Source organism: Naegleria lovaniensis (genome assembly GCF_003324165.1).
Source record: "Naegleria lovaniensis strain ATCC 30569 chromosome Unknown tig018, whole genome shotgun sequence".
In the NCBI taxonomy this organism is placed as follows: Eukaryota; Heterolobosea; class Eutetramitea; order Acrasida; family Naegleriidae; genus Naegleria; species Naegleria lovaniensis.
Window position 1 is genome coordinate 100,603 of NW_025407839.1, and position 15,041 is coordinate 115,643.

At 37.2% G+C, this 15,041-nt stretch overlaps 7 protein-coding genes across 7 annotated transcripts; 6 read left to right on the top strand and 1 right to left on the bottom strand.

Moving 5' to 3' along the window:
• Positions 1-28: 28 nt before the first annotated feature.
• Positions 29-1,354, bottom strand: C9374_002923 (uncharacterized protein; the record flags this gene model as incomplete). Its single annotated transcript, XM_044692394.1, has 1 exon — positions 29-1,354. The coding sequence occupies one exon, from the start codon at positions 1,352-1,354 to the stop codon at positions 29-31; it is 1,326 nt and encodes a 441-aa protein (XP_044549767.1).
• A 1,125-nt stretch (positions 1,355-2,479) lies between these two features.
• On the top strand, positions 2,480-4,258 carry C9374_002924 (uncharacterized protein; the record flags this gene model as incomplete). The annotated part of the gene is made up of 1 exon (XM_044692395.1): positions 2,480-4,258. One exon carries the CDS (start codon positions 2,480-2,482, stop codon positions 4,256-4,258), a length of 1,779 nt encoding a protein of 592 aa, XP_044549768.1.
• Positions 4,259-4,281: 23 nt separating this feature from the next.
• On the top strand, positions 4,282-5,877 carry C9374_002925 (uncharacterized protein; the record flags this gene model as incomplete). The annotated part of the gene is made up of 3 exons (XM_044692396.1): positions 4,282-5,049; positions 5,100-5,435; positions 5,497-5,877. 3 exons carry the CDS (start codon positions 4,282-4,284, stop codon positions 5,875-5,877), a joined length of 1,485 nt encoding a protein of 494 aa, XP_044549769.1.
• Positions 5,878-6,039: 162 nt separating this feature from the next.
• On the top strand, positions 6,040-6,735 carry C9374_002926 (uncharacterized protein; the record flags this gene model as incomplete). Its single annotated transcript, XM_044692397.1, has 2 exons — positions 6,040-6,332; positions 6,417-6,735. The coding sequence occupies 2 exons, from the start codon at positions 6,040-6,042 to the stop codon at positions 6,733-6,735; spliced, it is 612 nt and encodes a 203-aa protein (XP_044549770.1).
• A 68-nt stretch (positions 6,736-6,803) lies between these two features.
• Positions 6,804-7,790, top strand: C9374_002927 (uncharacterized protein; the record flags this gene model as incomplete). The annotated part of the gene is made up of 4 exons (XM_044692398.1): positions 6,804-6,997; positions 7,083-7,399; positions 7,549-7,633; positions 7,691-7,790. 4 exons carry the CDS (start codon positions 6,804-6,806, stop codon positions 7,788-7,790), a joined length of 696 nt encoding a protein of 231 aa, XP_044549771.1.
• A 51-nt stretch (positions 7,791-7,841) lies between these two features.
• On the top strand, positions 7,842-9,393 carry C9374_002928 (uncharacterized protein; the record flags this gene model as incomplete). Its single annotated transcript, XM_044692399.1, has 2 exons — positions 7,842-8,010; positions 8,090-9,393. 2 exons carry the CDS (start codon positions 7,842-7,844, stop codon positions 9,391-9,393), a joined length of 1,473 nt encoding a protein of 490 aa, XP_044549772.1.
• Positions 9,394-10,494: 1,101 nt separating this feature from the next.
• On the top strand, positions 10,495-15,000 carry C9374_002929 (uncharacterized protein; the record flags this gene model as incomplete). Its single annotated transcript, XM_044692400.1, has 5 exons — positions 10,495-11,639; positions 11,705-12,077; positions 12,137-12,452; positions 13,417-14,075; positions 14,140-15,000. 5 exons carry the CDS (start codon positions 10,495-10,497, stop codon positions 14,998-15,000), a joined length of 3,354 nt encoding a protein of 1,117 aa, XP_044549773.1.
• Between the last annotated feature and the right edge of the window lie 41 nt (positions 15,001-15,041).

A 15,041-nucleotide genomic window follows, 5' to 3' on the forward strand; every position in this document is an offset into this window, starting at 1 on the left:
ATTTTCACACTGTTAACATTGGAGTCATTTAAAAACATTTCCTTCCATGATACACTGGAGGACCAGCTTCGTCATATTCTTCCTTTGTTGTGAACAAGGCGGAAGTTGTCGATAAGGATCCAAAAATTGAAGCTCCAATCCATGACAAGTATTTTCTTTCTGTACGTGCCATGATGTTCAATTGAGTTGTGAGGAGATTTCCATGATTAGGTAAAAGTGTCAGTAATTCTTGTTTTAAGCGATGACTAAATCCAGGAAATAATGTATTTCCTCCTGATAAAATGATATTCGAATAGAAATCTCGTCGTAAATTCATGTCACACGATTGAATGGAATTAAAAATCATTTCATGAATTCCATTATATTCCAAATCGTTCAATATTGAGCTTGGATTAAATAATAATTCAACAGGTTTAGAACATAATTCATTGGAGAGTGTAATTTCTTGTCCATCTGGTAATTCATATCTTTTTTGATTGCAATTATTTTGTGAATCATGTTGTGAATCATTTGACTGAGCACAATAACACAATTTTTCTTTCAAATCTCTCACAATTTCTCGATCCAATCTCGTCTTACAAACGAGTCCCTTCTCATTTTGCAATAAATTCATGAAATATTCTGTCACATCCCTACCTGCCAAATGCCAACTTTTCAAAGCATACATCAATGCATTTCCTTCATAAATTGGCAATACATTTGTAATACCATCTCCAGATTCCACAATCACACCACTCACTTTTCCACATCCATACATGGACATGACTGCTTGATTTCCCAAATAAATAGCAGGCACTGAAAATGTCTCAAACATGATTTGAATTATTTTTTCTTTTTGTGCTTTTGGTTGCAATGGAATGTGTGTCAACAAGATTGGACATTCTTCAGGAGCAATTTTCAATTCATCATAAAAAGCACAATGCCATAATTTTTCCATATCATCCCAATCTCGAATTATTCCTCTGGACATGGGTTCCGAATATGTGCAACATGATGATGAACCATCATGATTAGAACATTCTGAATTTTGAATTTCATTCCAAGAAATTTCAAGATCGGAATGATGCTGCTGCTGATACAATGGATTAAATTCAAGATGACACGAGGATGGCAACATGGAAATGGCTGAATGACCTGTGAAGGCATATTTCGGTGGTATTTGGAGAGGAGAAATTTGAAATAAATTTTCATGAAAGGTCGTCGTCGTTGGTTGATCGAGTGTACAATCCATTCCCAATCGACCGACGAGAGTTGGAAACACACTACGAGGACATAATTCTCCTGTGAAACCACATTTGAGTGTGCCAGAGCCAGTATCGATCACGACTTGAGCAATGTCATCATCGATAAACATTTTTTTGTTAACTTAACGCCAAAACCCATTTCATGAACAACGAACTTGGTAAATGCCAAATGTCAATATTTAATACTATTCAAATCAACCCAGGATGTAGAAAATTGTCAAACCCTAACTTTAAAAAATGCAAAACTGATCTCGCCACACACGCGCATTTTTACCATCTCCATAAATTATTTCAACAACACAACTGATCGGAACATTGAATAATCATTCATCATGCTCATTTAGATTTTGTATTATGCGCGTGCGAAATTTATAATTATGAAGAATTTGTTATTCCATCATGATGATGAATCCAAACACAACAATGTGCAACGTTATCCTTCAACGTTTCCGAGTCATCATCATTTCAATACTCATGTTTGTTCCTATCATGATGATGATGATCGGGATGATGATGATCGGACTCTCTTCAACCACAGCAACAACGATCAATCGTGGGTTAGCGTATTGCGCCATTGCTAACTCATCGGTCATTCCACTCACTGCGAGCCTCTTGCAGGAACAACGACAGAATGGAATTTTATGTCCTTTCGGATTCATGAAACGAGCGACCTCAGTCAGTAATCAGGCAATTCCTATTGGTGTCGTTTCAATGTGTGAGTATAGTAGAAGTATTGAATGAAATTGTGGATCGGCAACCGTGTAACATTCCCGATGATGGTTCAACAGAGGTCCTTCCCACTCCCATACTTGATCCTAGGAATTGCATTTTCGACTTTTTGCATTGCTCGCCTCGTACTCGAAAGTGTACCTTTACACATACGAGAGCACAGGGAGATCGATGTGTTGATCGATTTAATTGTATTGGATCGAGCGATAAGCAGAATGTGCTACGAGCATTGGCTGTTAATTGTCATGAAGGAAGATGCACATCGTTGAAAAATTCTCCCTCATTGCCGTTGGCTCTCAATGTTGGGGTTATCCTTTGGGTAGTAGTGAAGACTATGCTCGGTTTTTAAATTATCAAAACAACACGTTACTGACCTGTGTAGAAAATTCCATTTGTACCTCGAATGGTAACAAATTACCTCATGCCTATTGCATTCAGCTTCAATCAAAAAAGCCTCAAAACTTGAATCATGCGGGGCAGTAAGCACAAAAGATCGAATTCAAGACATGAGCTATAAATTGTGTAAGGACGGATTGACTTGTGGGCAATATGTGAAGCCAGGTGGCACTTGTGTGGAATATGTTAAGGCCATTGACTTTGAAGATAGCTATCGATTTCCATTCAATTTTCATCTCTCTATACCTGCCTTGATTTGTCCAGATGGTTACAAATACAGTTCAACATTCATGGGAGACAGGATTGCATGTCTAAAGAATGGAAGTGACTTTTGTTTCACCAATGCTCCTTGTGGTGGCTACGATTACTTCAACATCAAATCAAGTTACAGCTTTAAACCTGGTCTAGAGATCTCAAAACAATTTGAAAGACTAACAAAATGTGACACAGCGGACAAGAAATGTGTCAGAGTATTTGCAAAAGAGAACGGTATGAGATGTTTAGACCATTGGGAATGTCGTTCGTCCTACTGTTTCAACAAAACGTATTGCACAGAATTGCCGAAACAATTTTCTTGTGGACCAAGCGTTTCTAATCCAAGCGTCACTGATTGCCCTGGATACTCACATTGTGTTTGTACCAACTCAACACTAGGCATTTGTTCGAATGTTTGTTTTGCGGAATTGGCCGATTTACATACATGTGCTTATAATTTGGGTGTGTTTGGAGAGACTAGTCCAGTATCAATCATGGAAAATACATTGCTTCCATTCATTGACAATGCATCCTCGATATTCTCTCTCGAGAACGGAACATGCAAAGATTACATGACCAAATATTTTGAATGTATGCAGTCCTTTCAGCAACGACTCGGATTAGAAATTCTACCCATTGTGACTGGTACTGATAATGAGCGAGCCATTCCAATACCTCAACCGGATGATGAATATTTATTTCGAGTGCAATCATCATTTGATTTACGTAATGATGTTGACCGACCACTTTTAATTTCTAAGCTTAATGAATCATATCGAATAGATACCTCACGTTTCTTAGAACCAAGTGCGATTCAATTGACCACTATTGACATGCTATCTAATGGCTCTCAAATACTAACTCAAACGTCAAGTCTATATATCAATGTTAGAATCTCAGAATATGTGATGCTTTCTACAGCAGAGAGAATGGTAGGACTGATGCCCAGATATAAATTCAAAAGTGTAGACTTTAAGAATATTCATGCATGTGCATGTTGTTCAGAAATGGTAACAAAATATGTAGAAGCTTCGCTGGATGGAGGGATTTTACTCAAAGCGAAGAGAACTGATTTAGTTGCTGAGATTTATATCAATAAGGTGGATTTAAGTATCACTATTTCTGGACTCGAACCTATTATGGGACATAATTCATTCCTGAACCGCAATTGGTATGAGAGATGTGACATCATTCTTGTTCCACCGGAAGACATTGACGTTGTCACACTTTCAATCAAGAATAACATGCTATTACTGGACAACAATGCATCATCGCCAAGTACAGTCAGCGAATTAGAATCGGCATCTATGAACGATTTATTTGTAATTTTTTTTTCAAATTTACCTTCCAAAGTATTGGCCGTAACTCGGGATGTGAGAGATGCAGCCATGACCAATCAACAAGTATTTGCTAAAGTTTCCTCATTAATTCAAGATGCAATTTCTCAACAGTACAATCAAGCAATGAAACTACTCAATAGTTCTTCTCGAACGAACAGTACCAACTTAACTCTGGTAGATTGCTCTCTATTTAATTCGACATTGGATGTTAAGGCATATCATCGAACAATATTCTCCTTCCCATTGACATTCGATCTGATATTCCCTCTCCCCTGTCCTCATCCTCATTTATAATAGAATTTGATCAATGGTTTTCCATGAATGCCCTTAAACGATATGGAAATTCATTGGAAGAACAAGTAATGCAACAATTGTTGGACATTCTGGCCAATCCAACATGTTACAGTAGTTACAACTCGTATTTAGGCGTTTTTCACTATAATGACGCCTCTCAATATTGGGATTTAATTTTAAAGGATTCAATGTTGTGGATTGTAGTGGCAAGTTGCTTGTCGTTTTATACATTGTTATTGTTCCGTTATAGAAATAGTATTTCGTTGAAACGAAGATTAATTACTCCTTTTATTGGTCCATTTTGCATGATGATTATTTGTTTGGTATATATTGAACCAATCTTAATGTCACTATTCAAAACCATTGGTAGGAACATTATTCCTTTCATTCCCGTACCTAACCTATTCATGTCACTACTTGCTGCATCCTATATGATTGTGACTATTAGATTTTATTTTTTGAGAAATTTATATCAAATTAGGAAAGGCTTAGAAGTATTGGATGACAACAAGACGAATTCAAGCATGAAAATTTACAAAGGGCTTACCAATACATACGTGACACTGGCCTTAATTGTGGTCGTGACGGTGTTGTTATTTGGAGCATGGTTTGGAATATTTTATGGAATTATGGAAAGTATCATTATTGAGCGATTCGCAAGATTTGAGTGGACCCTCCAATTTGACGCGTCGTTGTTGGCATTGACGACTCAATTTGGTTTTTTGAGTTTAGTTTCAATTCTTTGCTTATTCGTTGATGCTATATTCAACTTGAAAAAAATTCGTAAGCACGTAGGTATTTGAGTGAGGAATTTCATGGATTGGTAACTTCCTTATTTTAGGGTATTGGCTACTATTTTATGTTTGATGACCCGTTTCATTTGAGAATGGATATCTTTTCGCAACTATTAATTTTCTTGATTTCCATTCTCGTTGTATTGGACATTTTTGTTTGGAATACCCTTATAGTTAATCGAGTTGGAATTTTACTCTTCTTTCTGTGCTCGCTAATGATATTTGGCGGAAATGTCATGCTTGTTGAATTCATTTCCTATTTGCAATACAAGAGGTGGTTGCAAAGATGTTGCATTACTTTACAAGATGATGACAACCACGATGCATTAACTCATGAATGGTACGAAAACATGAAAGATATACATTTCAGAGATTTGCAAGAGGTATGTTCATTCATTCCATGTTTGCCAAAATTTATCTTCTCACGAATGCACAAAAACATAGCAATATGCCACGAATTTGTTCGCTTTGGAAAATTTGCGACTCTTTGAAGCATTCGAAAAGTTTGAAAAGAAGAAAAATCTGTCACTCAATGATTTAATGACGTTGAACCATGTCATTCTTAGTGTGAATTTATCGTCAGATTCTAAGAACACATATAATGATCTTGTTGCACACCTCACACTCAATCCCCATGAAACGATACCATTCAATCGATTAGAACCAATCAAGCTCGAGCTTGTTGCTGAAAATATTATTCCTGAAATTTATTTGGCTCTCAAACAAACCAGCTATTTTGCCAAATGGAAAGAAGTCACCATTTTACAAAAAGAAGCGAACATTATTGGCGAACTTCCTATTGAAATTGAAATGCAAGAACTTTGAAAAGTAGCCATTGAATCCTAAAATATGAATTCATGTTACTAAACAGTGCTGACGTAGCAGCCAACACCACGTGTCCCAAGCACATTTGAAAATTGTGCGCGCATTATTGAACTGTTAAACGCACATATTTCTGATTCTTGATCGCACAGTTTCATTAAAAAAATGTCAATCATTGAAAGCGTCTTCCATTCTCTTCATTCATCGCCTCGATTTTGGTTTGCCATACAATCACTGGTCGGAATTGGAGCATTCTCTCTTTTTGCTCATGTCATGCTAAAGAATCGAAGATTTACATTGTTTTATGCCTTGTTTACATCGATTCATTGCTTGTTTACAAATTCGTATTTTGCAGCAAATCAATTTCCAATTCTTCCAATTGTTGGTCACTTTTATTTAAATGCATCAGTATTTGTACATTTATTTGTGTTGATGAAATGGAGAAAATTGAAACCAAGGTAGGCGTCGTTACGCATTATTATTTGAAAATTATAAATTAATGATTATTTTTACAATGATTATTACAAAAATGAAATTTAAAGTTGGTACTTGTGGAGCATTTGCCTTCCTGGATACTTTTATTTAGCTTGGGGAGCAATGGGATCTATGCTCTCCATTCCTCATTCACTTTTAAGAATTGCATTTCGACCACTCTTTTCACACCTCGATCCCAATATGACCTATTTTCATTTATTAACTTTGAGTTTAACATTGTATTCCTTCTACTTGTCGTTTGTGAGCCCAACTTTTGGAAAAGAGCAAGTACATATTGATTTGACTCATAATCGAAAGAAGAGTGAGGAGGAACTTGTAGATCAATCTCAAAACCATGACACTCTCATGACCATGTCATGGAATTGACAAGTGACAAGGTGATCCACCAAGATGAATCTCGTATTCTTCGAGTATTCCAAATTACTGATGCGCATATGGGACCTTACATGAGTAAGAAGCGATTATTTAAAATTTGTCAAAATATTGTCCATCACAAGCATCACATTGATCTAGTTGTAATTACTGGAGATATGGAAACAATGGACACACATCATGATGAGGACTCATTAAGAGAGGCACTTTCTCCTCTTAAAGAAATTTCTCACAAAGTTGTAGCTTGTTTAGGAAAGTAAGTATTTTATAATTTAAATAATTTAAAATAATTAATGTTAAATGAATATTTTATTTAACATGGCCAATTTCGGATTGGACAGCCATGATTATGAAGTATTGGAAAAAATTAGAAGAGCTTATCAAGAAAATTCAATTACCTTACTCGAAGATGATCAAACAATCATTGAAATTGAACGATGGTCCAAATTGAGTGGAGAAAAATCTCAAATTCAAATTGTTGGTTCAAGTTTTTCATTTGCAGGAATGGAGCCATCCACACGACACATTCAAGAATTGTGTAAAAAGTTTCCACGAATCGATGCAAATACGCCACGAGTGTTACTAATTCATAATCCTTCCATTCTCTCTTCTTTGGATACTATGGATTCGTGTGATATTGTATTTAGTGGACATTTACGTAAGTATCAATTGAATTTCTTAATGTAAATTTGGAACATGAATTTCTTAATGTTAAATATGTTAAATTTGTTGAAAATGAAATAATTTTGGAATTACATCATGAAAGATGGTGGACAAATTGGAATTGGAAGAATGACTTTGTAAAAGGTCTCTATCACACACTGAAACTATTAGGAAAGGAAAAGACCCTTTTCAAAGCTTATCCACCAGATCAAGGTTTATATGGAAGAAGGTAAGTGTTGGAATCACGTTATGGGATGGGAAACACACTGACACACACATGAAATAGAAATTTGAGATTATATTCCCACAGAGGAACAGGTCACTATGGTTTTCCACTTCGACTTGGTATTTCCTCTGAACAATCTCTTATTCATTTATACTTTTAACATCATTCACTTCAGCTCAAATAAATTTATTATTAAATCTTTACAAAAAAAATGAGTAGTTCATCGGCTTTCTCTTTGTCATCATCATCACAAAAAACACTGCACTCATTCATTTTGATACTCTCCGTGGTGATACGTGGAATATTGTTTTATTATGAATTTGATAAATCATTGGAGGATGAAATTCACTTTTCTACTCCGACCACAAGTTTCAAACGATGTAGGTGTAAATTTTGTTCGGAATATATATATTGATCAATGTATGAAATGATGATATCTACATTTCTTAACGATATTAGTGAAAGAAGGATTATTTCTCTCTCGGATCGGTCAATCACCATATTCCAGCTCTTCTTTTTTACAACCTCCTCTTACATTAGCTCCCTTTGCATTGGCCGATCAATTGGCAAGTACATTCTCAACTCATCATGAAAGAAATTTACAACTTTGGATGTACCGATTCATTTTCATAATATCAGATCTTGTGGTTGCATTTTTCGTGTATGGAATTGCTAAAAATTCGGAATTACTATTGCAACCTTTTTACAAAAGAGTCACAACAGCAGGAACATCGAACACCACAACAAATAGAGCTTCTCGAAATTTGCCACAAGAAAATACTCCTTCTCAAAATTTACCTATTTTTTTAATGTCACTGTATTTATTGAATCCTGTAATGATTGGAAGTTGTGTGAGCATGTCGACCATTGTTTTCAATAATTTGTCAATTGCTGGAGCAATATACTTTGCAACAAAATCGAACATAGTATCTAGTACCTTATTTTTAGCATTTGGTTCATATTTGACGCTGTATCCAATTACATTACTTGTTGGAATTATTTTAATTGTGAGAAGTTTGAAACTGAGACGTAATGAGCCTGCCAATATGTTTGCAATCTCTGGAAAAAGTATTATCATGCTTCTATTTTGGACATGTTGCTTACACTATGCGTCAATTTCTCTTCTGGAAAGCATTAGAGGGGGTGACAGCTTGGAAGCAAAAACTACAATTCCAACAGATACCATAATTTATCCATTCCTCTCATCAACATTGGGCACAGTGATTGGAATTGAACGATTGAATATTCTCTATGAATACTGTTATCAATGCTACTATTATCCTTTCACCCTTCAAGATTTAACTCCAAATTGGGGGACGATGTGGTACTTCTTCACAGAAGTTTTCAACGATTTTAAGGCCTTCTTTTTGCTAATTTTCCACTTGCATGCATTTATTTATGTCATTCCTCTCACACTCAGATTCAAAAACGATGGATTATTTTGGTGCCTCATTCAGACAGCAATAATTTCTGTATTTAAGGCATATCCATGCTTGGGAGATTTTTACTTTTACATGACACTCCTTCTTCTATTTATTCACATCTCCCAACATATGAGATATGGTTTCTTTATTGTGAGCATGTTACTGGCATCACTTTTCGTGGGACCTATTTGTTTCAATACTTGGATTCACAAGGGTACAGGAAATGCCAATTTCTTCTACTTTGTGACTCTCATCTTTTTAGTTGGAAATATTTTACTCATTGTTGAATTTGTGTTTGCACGACTGAAAGCCACTCACCTCTACAAAAAGAACCAGTAGAAGTCCTTTTCACTTTTGTGTCATATCCAAAATACGATTATGATTTACCATGCGAATGAATGGCACATGAATAAAAAGAGCTGTATGCTGTAGCTGAGAGCGAACTACATCTTGCGAGTTGCAGTTTGCGAGGATAAGCCTTGCATGGAATCTCTACTCTATTACAGTTTCCTAAACGATAATGATCGTGAGATAAGGAATGACCACATCGAGGATAAACCGAAATAAAACACCTAAAGGTCTTGTTTGAAGAGAGGGATCTCAAATTTTTTCACACTCGGAATTGAAGGGACCTCTTGTGGTTAGCATTAATTTGTTTTTTAAAAGTGTTTAAGAGAAAAAGGTAAAAAAAGAACCAATTTAAAGTAAACTCGCGCACGCATCTCTTTGTTCTGGACAAACAAGAGGACCTGTAATTAATATTTTGCTTTTTGTCAACAAATTAAAAGGGAAAACATTGGATCAATTTTAAAAAAAATACCTTCATCATGATAACATCATCCTCTCAATCGTTGGGCCTTCCCGAATCAAGTACAAACAGCAGTGATCACTCACTGCAAGAAATTGAAAGAAAAATTAAAGCCTATATGCACATGATGGATACAAATCCACAAAAAAGAATTCGGATCACATTGGTTCGGACATCAATTATTTAATCTTGCATCGCCATCTTCAATTTTGAACTCGGATCAAGCCCACAGTAATATAAAACATGAAACATCAACTCCGCTTGATATTAAAGGATTCAATGAGAGAGTAAAAACTTTTCAAATCGCAACATGGTTCAACAAGCCTTATAATGTAAACCCACTCGAGTGCGCAAGATACGGTTTTATCAATTACAGCCAAGACAAGATTCAGTGCTCACAATGCCAATCTAAATTAATTTTGAAAACAGAATTTGAAAAAGTTAGTGTACCCAGTGAGGTCATTGAGAAGCGATGTGAATCATTTAGAGAGGAGCTAAAATCATGTCATTTACATGATTGTATTTTCTATAACCAACCATCACCATTACGATTCACCCTGTTCTGTCATCAAGATACTTCATCTGGGAAGAATAAGAATATTATTAAGTTGCATTGCTTTAATTTTCATAGAATGCTCAAGAAATTGCTTCAATTACAATCGACACACGATCTAAAATTGGACTTAAGCTCTGAATTTTTAACCAAATATCACAACTCCAACAATGAATTCGTAGAGACTACAATGAATGAAATGAAAAGTAATGTAGAGCATCTGAAGAGCTCAGAATCTTCCGTGACAGCATCTTTATTTTGGTTGAGCGTTTTTCACTGGGAAGTACTGCTAAAAACCTTCAATAATGGCTCAGAAAAGGATTACTTTTTACATTGCGAGCATTGTCAAATGAGTCACTATTTGAAGAAGGCGATTCGTGGACGTTTATTAACCACTGAGGAGCCATTGAATCCTGCAGCCATGCATCGATGGTGGTGTCCCTGCGTACATCACAACAAACTCTTAACAGATTATGAGCAGATTAATGAGGATGAAGAAAGCAAGTTTTATTCTAAAAGTCTCATAAAACGACAACTGAATGAGCTCCCTGGATGGAGTCAAATGTTGGACTCTCTTAAGCAAGACAGCAAAATCTCGAATCAACACGCTGGGATTGGTTTGGCTCTACTAAATCATGAACATTTGCCCAATGAATATGATGCCTCTCTTCTAGTGAAGAACATTTTACAAAACTCACTGAGCTCAATATTCGTCTCTGAGAATGAACGGAGGCAATGGTTGAGGAAGCAATATGAAAACCCCAATGAAACGAGGGAAGGCAAGGTAGCTGTTCTCGCATCTAAGCAAGATGCAAATGATTTGCAACCATCTCTCGAAACAGTAGTTCCTCGCGTGGAACATCCAACAGCTCCAGAAGCAACCAGCTCCACTAGTGGCAGCAATAAGGAAGATTCTGAACCTTCCCCAACAACGATGACTACAGTCAGTCCTGTACAAACGCCAACAACTGTAGAGGCCCCAACAACAGATCAACCACCACATGTACATACCAGCAGTGACGTCACACGATCAACTTCCCATGAAAGCCTCGTAATCAAAGATCCAATGTCGTTTTCAATTAATTTGGCACCGCGTACTCCAACCACACAATTGGAATCTTCCTTCATCAGTCCTTTCTCTACAACCACAAATTATCAAGAAATGGGAACTGCGTCTCTAACACGGGCGGATAAGGAAGGTATTCAATCGCCATTATCAGGTCCGTACGCAGCAGAGGCAGACGAGGATGCATTATCGTTATCTTCAACGCCAAACACGTTTTCAACAGTCATGCAACTGGAATTTACTTCTCCAACAACAGCAACTTCTTCACTGCCCAGACACTCGAAGAACCCTATACTTTGTCGCCTCCCATGGTTGCAACCTCTCCAGCACTTGATTTGTCAACCAATGATTCAGAAATCACAAATCATCAAACATTCACAGCAGACGACATGTTGGAAACTAGAGAAACAATGATTGAAGAAGATCAACAACTACCAATGCATGAGACAACTGCGGAAGCATCCTCTGGTTTATTAACACCAGTTAAGGCCGATACTTTTATTCAACTAGAGCCCTCCACATCCCATACAACACCCTCCATTGCATCCGTGTCTTCGCCTGTTCCATCTAATACCCTGGCAGTGACCACACCAACGGTAGCTGCCCATCCTCGTTATCGACGTCCTCCTCGAAACACCAATCAATACATGATAAGTCAACCACAGCGAGAAAGGCTGAGATTTCAACTACAACTCCCTCAAAACCTCCATCCAGTATTTCCTCCTCGTCGAAAACCACTAGTAGTAGTAGCAGCAGTAGTAGTAACACAACACCAAACAAATTGACAAGCACTCCAAAAGATTCATCTCACAGCAGTGGTTCCACCTCAACGCCAAACAAATCAAGAAAACAGCAATCAACTCGACAAAGTTCAAATAAGAAGCAATCAACGCCCAATTCAGACAATACTGCGACATTGTCAAATACGCCATCTTCCAAACAATTTCGACAATCTGGCAGCAACAAACAAGGTAACGCCACAACCAATAGCAAACGAAAAAACGCCCAAACCACAGGCAAAGCAGCAAGAAACGCAAATAGCAACAGTATTGAAGAGCTGTCAATTCAAACATTCGCAAATAGTTGTGCAACGAGCGCGTCAAGAAGCGGTTTTCTTTATCTAGCTGAAACTCCTCGGGTTGATTACTTTGGACAGCGAAAACACGGTTCCAATATTCTACCACAGCTTCCAAAAATCACGCAATCTTCAAAAAAACAACGTCATTGCGTCGTAATAGCCTTCTGAAGACGACACGATAATTATTCTTCGGTGTGTGGTACAGTATTATCATATCCCAATATCCAGAACCACACTTGGTGCATATCCGCGTAATAATTACTCCACAACACCATCTGAAAAGGCAAGTGGTGTGAGTGCGAAGAAAAGACTAGTATTCATTTTTGAACAAGTACAATTTATTTGTACAATATCCAATCAATAGTGTAATAGCAATAATTAACACTATTACAATAACTATTTAAAAATCCATCAACCGGCGACATAATATTCCAAAAAACAGCCACACACTTGATTGTTTCTCATTCAACTGCACACACACAAAAGCAGCATCAGAACGCACAAACGCACAAGCAATCAATTCCTTCTTCTTTTGCTGCAAAATCTTTCACATCAAGAAGGTCCAATCTACATTATCATAACCACTCACATTCCTTTTAAAAACCCAACTCTGAAAAGCAGTGGCTTAACCAAAATCACTGAACAACAAACCACCAACTGTCAAAAGTCAATACTACTGCCTGCAACAAACTACGACTTTTTGAAATATTTGAGAGAAACTGATATCAACTGCAACCACTTCTTATCATAATTTGCATCAGCGAAACACTCTTTTGTGAAAACATTTATTCTCTCACAAATTCACAACAACTGACAAACTTTCACACCTTCCGCATTCACACAATCACGACTTGAAGGCAACAACAAGAGCATAATTATGGGACCAACATTGTTGCCTCCTGCACAATATTCACAACGACAAAAGCATCATCAACAGAAAGCACCTTCCACAATAATCATTTCTAACGACTTTCACAACATGATTATACCATCTCAGACTCGTCAAGAACATCATTCGCAGTCACCTTCCAGTAAGGAACCTGTCGTGCTCACCAACAGTAAAGCCATTGAATTGTTATTTGGCAATACTAACAGTGGCAGCAATCAACACGTTCAGGGATCCATTCCTCCATCTCTTCCTCTCTCTCAACAACATTTGACAAAAGGAACAAATCATCAATTGTCTCATCATCATGAACCAAGTACAGCAAAACATTCTCTTGCGCTCATTGACGGTGTGAACAGCAGCAATCTTGGTGGTTCACAACATGCACCACTTGTTGAACATCATCATCAACATGCTACAACCACTTATTCTGCATCTTCGACACCATTGCCTGCTACGAGTAGTGTATTATTGGATTCACAGGACAACACTACTTTGCATCATGATGGATCACAACAACAGATCGCTCACACAATATCCACGAGTTACAAATATGGCAATTTTAGAGACCGTCCCAATGATTTTTATCCTCCTCCTTCCAATGAATTACATTCTCACTATGGCTCTACCGTTGGTGGCCATCCTCATCCTCATCATTACTATAGTCATCATCATCATTATCAACAACAACAAGATGTCTTCACTCAAAACTACGAGTATTCACAACAACTATGTAACAAGTACTACGACGAATAGTAGTGGTCATAGCCATTCAAACAACAACTCTCCATCGAGTCAACGTACCAATCCTTTTCATCAACAGGAAAAACATCAACGAAATCCTCTCGCATCAAATCCTCCTCCCTATCATTTTCACACACATGCGTCCACTCAACAAGGTTCTGGAGGCTCAGATGCACAATTAGGATGGAGAGTGGGTGGTTCAGTGACTGGTTTTGGAGGTGGAGGAGTACAGAGAGCCTCTCCAACCACCAACTCCATGATGATGATGCAGGGTACTTCAACAACAGCAAATGCAGGAACAATCTATGGTGTGGACGATGAGAGAATGCATTATGAAAAACATTTGAGAGAGAAGGAACGAGAGGAGAGCATGCAGATGCATCATCAACAGTATGACTCGAATCGAGAACATCATCCTTCTTCTCATGCTCGTCATTATCACGATGGGTTCATGTTATCCAAGATGGAATCTTCTAAATATCTGAATTTATCAAATATGGAAGGTCATACTTTCGATGGCAATTTAGCTCAACATTCAGCATCATCCTATCATCCTACTGAATGCTATTACCAGATGAATCATCACGAGTATAGTAGAAATATGCCATCGAGCTCCTCTGTTGCTGCAAGTACTTTGCATCATCATCAAGAACCACATTATTATGATCATTACGCTCCAAATCATGCATTACAACCTTCTTTGAAAAAGACAAAAATCATGTCTCATCAAGAACGAAAAGAATTCATGCATGATGACCATCATCTTCAACACGAGCACATTTTGGTGAAACAAATCATGAAGAACATGTAGAACAACAACAGCAGCAACAACAATACGAAGAGTATGCCTCT